The sequence below is a fragment of the Pelodiscus sinensis genome, chromosome 2 (genome assembly GCF_052426305.1).
Source record: "Pelodiscus sinensis isolate ZL-2025 chromosome 2, ASM5242630v1, whole genome shotgun sequence".
Classification (NCBI taxonomy): Eukaryota; Metazoa; Chordata; order Testudines; family Trionychidae; genus Pelodiscus; species Pelodiscus sinensis.
Genome location: NC_143053.1, coordinates 3,176,976 through 3,183,294, shown reverse-complemented (window position 1 = coordinate 3,183,294; position 6,319 = coordinate 3,176,976). Strand labels below are relative to the sequence as shown.

The window sequence follows — 6,319 nt, the reverse complement described above, 5'->3', positions numbered from 1 at the left end:
AGGAGGCACGGGGTCCGTTGCCTCCTGGTGTCAGCCTCGCCCCATGTGGAGACCTACGTGCGGGCGTTGGCACACGTGGTGGGGCTCACAGCCGTGATGGTGGCCTCCAAGATGTTCGGGAAGGTGGTATTCTTCCTGGCGTCGGAGGCCGCTGCCCAGGAAGCGGTGGAGAAGGGTTTGGCGGTGCAGGGAATCCACATTCCCCTCGAGCCTTTGGAGGACCTGGGAGTACGGGCGGTTTTGCCCTCCGTTCCTCCCCAATGCCGCCCTATTACCTTTCCTCTCCACCCTGGGGAGGCCCTTGTCAGTCCTTAGTCCCCTTCCTTTGGGCTGCAAGGACCCTACCCTCCGCCACGTTCTTTCCTTCCGCCGGCAGGTGCAAATCCAACTCCTGCCAGCGGGGCCTGGTGGAGGAGCCCTCGAAGGGTCATTTCTGGTGCCCTATCAAGGGGCCCAGTACCGGGTACATTACACCTTGGGGGAGGCCCAGTGTTTTCTCTGTCGGGCGACGGGGCATGTCCAAAGGGACTGCCCTTTGGCCCGGCTCGGAGATGCACTTGGGACCCTCGATGCCTGGGAGGGCACTGGGGTCGCCCCTCCTCCAACTGTGACCGTCGTCAATCCCACTCGGGCTCTGCAAGGCCCAGATAAGCGTGCGGGCGCCGTTGCTGCCACCACCCAAAGCGGCAAGGCTGGGCCTGTGGAGGAGAGGGTGGCGGGGTCAGAGACGGGACTCGGACAGGGCCTACCTTAGGGGCCAAGGCCGCAGCAGGGGGTTTTGCCTTCCGGGTGGAGTTCCAGCCTTTCTTGGTCCCCTGGCCCTTCCTGCCCTTCAGGGAGGCTTTCTTAGTGGTGACACTGGTGGCAGAAGGTACCGTGGCAGGAGCGGTCGGGGTCCCGGAATCCCCGTCCATGTCCACCACCTCTGCTGCATGAGCGGGTGGCCCGGCAGCCTCAGAGGGATCAGGGTTCATAGAGGCAGTGAGGGAGGGTGGGCCAGGGGTGGCAGGGACATCACACGACTGCCCCTCCATTATGTTCATGGATGGAGGGGCGGGGGGAGACAGGAACAGACAATTAGGAGAGACCAATAGTGCCAGGGGGTAGAGCAAGGGAGAGGGGAGAGGGGGAAGGGGGAGAGAGAGGAAGGCTCACCACTCCCCCCGCTAGGCTGGAAGTGGGGTGAGAGGGCAGCAATGCACAAAGGAGGAGGGGGGGAGGTAAAGGAACAAGGGGTACAGCTCCCAGCACGGGAAGGTAAGAGCGGCTCCTCCGGCTGCACTGGGAATGTGAGAGGGTCAATTATTGAAAGGCATGTGGGAAGTGAAACGGTGTGTGGGGGGAGGGTAACTAAAGGAGAGTGGGAGGCTCAGGTGCCAAACAAGATGACAAAAGGGGGGCATGGGCCCACGAAAAGAGGAGAGGGGAATGCAGGCTGTGAGGAGGAGCCTGCTCAAGAAAGCAGGGGGGGCAGCAAGACACTGCTGGGGGGGGGGAAGGAAACTAGTGTGCCCACAGGCGCCTGAGTGGCAGGCTTACTGCACCTGCTGCAGGACCCACCAGAGCAAGGGAGGGGCGGGGAGGCAAGCAGGGGGGCCAAGGATGGAGATGGCCCCTGCAGCAACAGGGAGGGAGCAGCAACAGAGATGCAGGGGAGACGGGGGGGGGGGGGGCAGAGGGAGCCCCCCCCCAGCCCCAGCACCCCACAAAAGTTGTACCAGCTGCCACCTCAGGGCCCAGATGGCAGGAGGCCCCTCACAAACACTCCCCCTCCCCCCACAAACTTGTGGAGGGGAAGGAAGACCCCCAGGAGCTGCTGTAAAGCAGCCCCCTTACCTCCTCCACTCCAGAGGGCATGGCAGTTGCAGGAAGGGTGAAGTCCAGGCCTGCAGCAGTGAAGAAAGGGGTCAGGCAGTCCCCAAAAAGTTGGAAGGGGGGGGTCCCATCTCCCCCACCAGGGTGAGAGCAGCAAAGGCCCCCCTATCCACTCCCACACTCCCAGCAGCTCCTGCAGCCAGGTGGGTGGTGGGGAAGATTGGCTGCAAACAGAGCAGGCAGAGAGAAAAGGGGACCTGGCCCAGAATGTAGCCAGGGCTTTTGCCCGAACGGGAGCAGCATAGTATTTCCGCAAGAAGCACTGATTTCAGACAGTAGGAAGTCAGTGTTCTTGTGGAAATTCAAGCGGCCAGTGTAGACAGCTGGCAAGTTTTTCCGCAAAAGCAGTTTAGACACAGCCAAAGCGTAATTTCAAATAACTGACGTCTCAGGCATGTGCATCCTGCTTTGTAGGACACAGGAATCAGATCATAGTCTTCAAACAGGTGATTTCATTAACAAACCAAAGAAGATGTATTTGGGAAAGCAGACTTGGTTGCTAGGCGTTAAAAGCAACTGAGAAAACAGATCAGAGCACAGACAATTGCTTCTCTGGGATTTAGGGTCAGTTAACAGTGTACAGTGGGGGCGGGGAAGGGAGACATGGGCTCAGCAGAGTTCAAAAACCAAAAATAATGAAAAAAAACCTTATCTTGTCTCACTGCACATTCCCTATCTACTCACATTTCTTGTTCCCTAGTTCCATCCCTTGTAGACAGGAATATTGCTCGGCATTCCATGTACATCTCCCAAGGTTTACTTAGTTTTTACCCAGCTTTTTTCCTCTAAAACCACACACAGAACTGCAGCAGGCGCATGCCTGCTTTCAGTTTAGATCTTACACTTTCTGCCCATTGGTTCTCCTGCCTCCCTGCCAACACTTCCTGGATACCCACTGTTCTGGATTTAACCCCTTTAGGGTACGTCTGCTTAACTTGAAATAAGAGCTTAACTTGAAATAAGCTACACAAATTCAGCTACGTCAAGTGTGTAGCTTATTTCAAAATAGCTTATTTCACAATTGGGAGCATCTACAAAGCACTTATTTCGAAATAGAGCACTCTTCCACCGACTTCCCTTACTCCTAGTACAATGAGGGTTACAGGAGGAAGAATAATGGGTCCTTCAGCTTGACAGTATTTTGACATTGTTTTGAAATAACTGCCTGCTGTGTAGACACATACCAAGTTATTTTGAAATAACACTACTGTTTAGACATACCCTTAGTTACTGAATGCTGGTTGATTAGTACTCCGCATGCATAGTGTCTCAGACTCATAGACTTCAAGGTCAGAAGGGACCATTATGATCATCTAGTCTGACCCCTTGCACAGTGCAGGCCACAAAATCTCACCCACCCCTCCTGGAATAATCCTCTCACCTAGATCTCAGATATTGAAGCCTTCAAATACTTTGAAGACCCCAAGATGCAGAGAATCCTCCAGCTGTGATCTGTGCCCCATGCTACAGAGGAAGGCGAAAAACCTCCAGGGCCTCTTCCAATCTACCCTGGAGGAAAATTCCTTCCCGACCCCAAATATGGCGATCAGCTAAACCCTGAGCATGTGGGCAAGACTCACCAGCCAGACACCCAGAAAGTTCTCTATAGTAACTCCTATCATCCCTCTATAAACAGTCGTGCACCCATCTGATAGTAGTAATTAGGTAGGTAGGGCATGATTTGTTCCTCACAGATCCATATTAGCTATGACGCATTACTTTATTATTCTTCAGGTGCTTTCAGACTGTTCAATTATTTTGTTCCAGTATCTTCTGAAGCATCGAAGTTGAGCTGGTTGGTTCAGAATGCGTCACGTCCTTTTTGTTCCGCATTTTCAAAGATAGGTGAAAGGTTTGCCCTTCTCTCGTCTTCTCAGACCTCACCAGACCTTTATGAGTTCTCTATAAAAACATGAATAGTTCTGAGATTGGCTCAGCCAGTTCCTTAGGTTCTGTCGGGTGAATCTCACCAGGCACTGTGGGTTTAACACACCTACCTTGTTTTATCTCTTTGGCTTCTGCTCTTTTCTTTAGCTGCGGGACCATTAATGACACCAGACCCGGATCCCTCAGCACCATCTGCTGCAACGGGCTGGAGGGCCGCTATGTGACCATCGTCATCCCGGGCAGGGCGGAGTATCTCTCCCTGTGTGAGGTCGAGGTTCTATCTCAGGGCTGTGTCCCACCACAATGGGGTAAGGAGCTGGCACAATGGGAATAGAAACTTGTTCCCTTTCATGTCACACCCCAGTCTCTTCTGCACCAGCCTCTGCCTAGTGAAGCAGCAGAAACCCTGGGAGACTCTTCCCTTCCCACTGCTCCCCTGGACGTGGGCTACAGCTGGCGGGGGCAGGTGTAGGAGGCTTCATGTGAACATCGTGCTCCATCCCTGCCTTGGGGAGTATCACCTGCGAGGGAGGGGATGCGGTGGGCTGACAGAGACTCTCTGGGATGAGACCCAGGCACCAACCTGCTGTCAGCATCGTCCTGCTCCCCTCACTCCTATTCCCAGGGTCCCAGCTACCAGCATGAACCTGGCTCTCACATGGTGCCCGGTTTGTGTGTCACTGCCAGGAAGCAGCTCTGGCTCCGTTGCAGGAGAGGGCTTTGGGACTTCCCCCTCTTATGCCCCCAGTGACGGGCATCTCTCTGCTCCCCTCTTCTTGCCCTCTGATTCCAGCTCAGAACTTGGCGCTGCGACGTCCGGTCACTCAGTCGTCCACGTACGAGGACAGCCTTGGAGAAGCCGTGGCTAGCAAGGCTGTGGATGGAAACCGTGAAGGGGCGTGGGATCGAGGCTCCTGCAGCCACACCCTGTACGACACAGATCCCTGGTGGAGCGTGGACTTGGGCCGCCGGCATTCCGTCTCCATGGTGATCGTGAAGAACAGGGAAGAGTGCTGTTGGGAGAGGCTGCAGGGGGCCCAGATCCGCGTGGGAGACTCCCTGGCCAACCACGGCAAGGACAACCCCCTGTGAGTTGCTTCCCCCTTGTCTGCGGTGAGATGACTCCTGCCAGCTCAGGCTCAGAGCTTGGGTCTCATAGCCAGCCAGGGCCATGGTGCGGCCTCTTCCCCTCCGAGCTGCCTGAGGCTGGGAGTGCTTTGCAGGGGCATGGCTATGGGTGAGCCTGGGTGGGGTTCAGCCCCACCCGTTTGGCTTACAAACACACCCCAAAACTAAACTGTAGCGCAAGTGAGGGGGGGCAAGTGCATGACGCCCCTTCCACTCTACGGCTCATCCCCCCCTTTGACTCCACCCCTGCCTGATACCTTCCTTTCCTGACCTGCTGCTTCCTGCCCCGTTTCGCCCCTTTCTCTAGACATGTTACCCCCTCCACCCCAAGACTTTCTGCCCCTGCTCCTCATGGGCAGCAGGTGAACTGACTATCAGGAGGCTAGTTCCAGGCTCCTCCCCTTCCCGCTACGGTCACATCCCTCTCCCTCCGCCACGACAACCCAGAGCATCCCGACCTCGTCTGCCCGCCCCAGCGGCCTCAGCGCCTCCAGTCCAGGAATCCTGAGCAGACACCAGCCCCAGCCTGCCCAAGTCCCATGTGGCAGGTCGTCTGGTCGCACCAGCCCCAGCCTGGGCCACAAACAGTGGGAAGGGACGGGGAGCTGAGGCCCACATGGGGGTGCAGCGTGGGCATGGTCACACCAGACTGTGTGGGGATGCTCGTCCCCGCCCCCAACACTGTTCTAGTCCCCCTCATCCTCCTGCCCCTCCCCTCCAGGGGCAACTGGAACCAGGGAGGGAGCCGCCCTCCTCTCTCCTGTCCCCTTCCCGCGCCTCCCAGCATGGCCCCCCCACCTGAAGGTCAGGCCCCGCCCAGATTTCCCCTCCTAGCTGCGCCCTGGCAGTGGTGATCTGAGCTCTGGGCGGGAAGGGAATTGCATGGCACTGAGCACAGCGCCCCCTGCTGGGCCGTGCAGGGTGGAGCCGTCGCTCTGCAGCCCCTGTGTGTTCTGTCTCTGCCCTCACCGCCGTTCTCCTGAATCCTCGCACCCGAGCTCCCGGGAACTGATGTTCCTGGCTCCAGAGACTCCTGAGGCCTGGAGGGACCTTCCCCAGCCCCTGGTGTGAGCTGCCGTGTGACACGGGCCAGGGACCCTCACGCAGTGATTCTGTGCTGAGCCCGCAATCTCTGTGAGCTCCAGTGTGTCTAGATAGATGTCCCGGCCTTGACTTAAGGGTTCCAGGAGCAGGGGAATTCATCATGTTGCTTAGTAATTAGCTATAAGGGGAAACAGCCCTTGCTGATAGAAATGTGAACCCAGGTAGTTCCTGTCTCAATGGGGACTGCTAGGGCAGGTAGTATCCATTCCCCCCACAGAGATGCACAGAAAGGCAAGGCAAGGGCCATCCTTTCCATCCCCCCCATGCTGAGACAGGACCAAGTAGCCCTAGACCAGAGTGCAAAGCATGGCATCTGCTCTCCAGA

At 56.8% G+C, this 6,319-nt stretch overlaps 1 protein-coding gene across 1 annotated transcript in view; it reads left to right on the top strand.

Moving 5' to 3' along the window:
• Positions 1-96: 96 nt before the first annotated feature.
• LOC149525220 (uncharacterized) overlaps positions 97-6,319 on the top strand; it is a 34,867-nt gene continuing 28,644 nt past the window's right edge. Inside the window, exons 1-3 of the mRNA XM_089775918.1 lie at positions 97-175; positions 3,849-4,070; positions 4,556-4,850. Coding sequence (XP_089632044.1) covers positions 97-175; positions 3,849-4,070; positions 4,556-4,850 — 596 coding nt within the window. The remainder of the gene's footprint in view (positions 176-3,848; positions 4,071-4,555; positions 4,851-6,319) is intronic.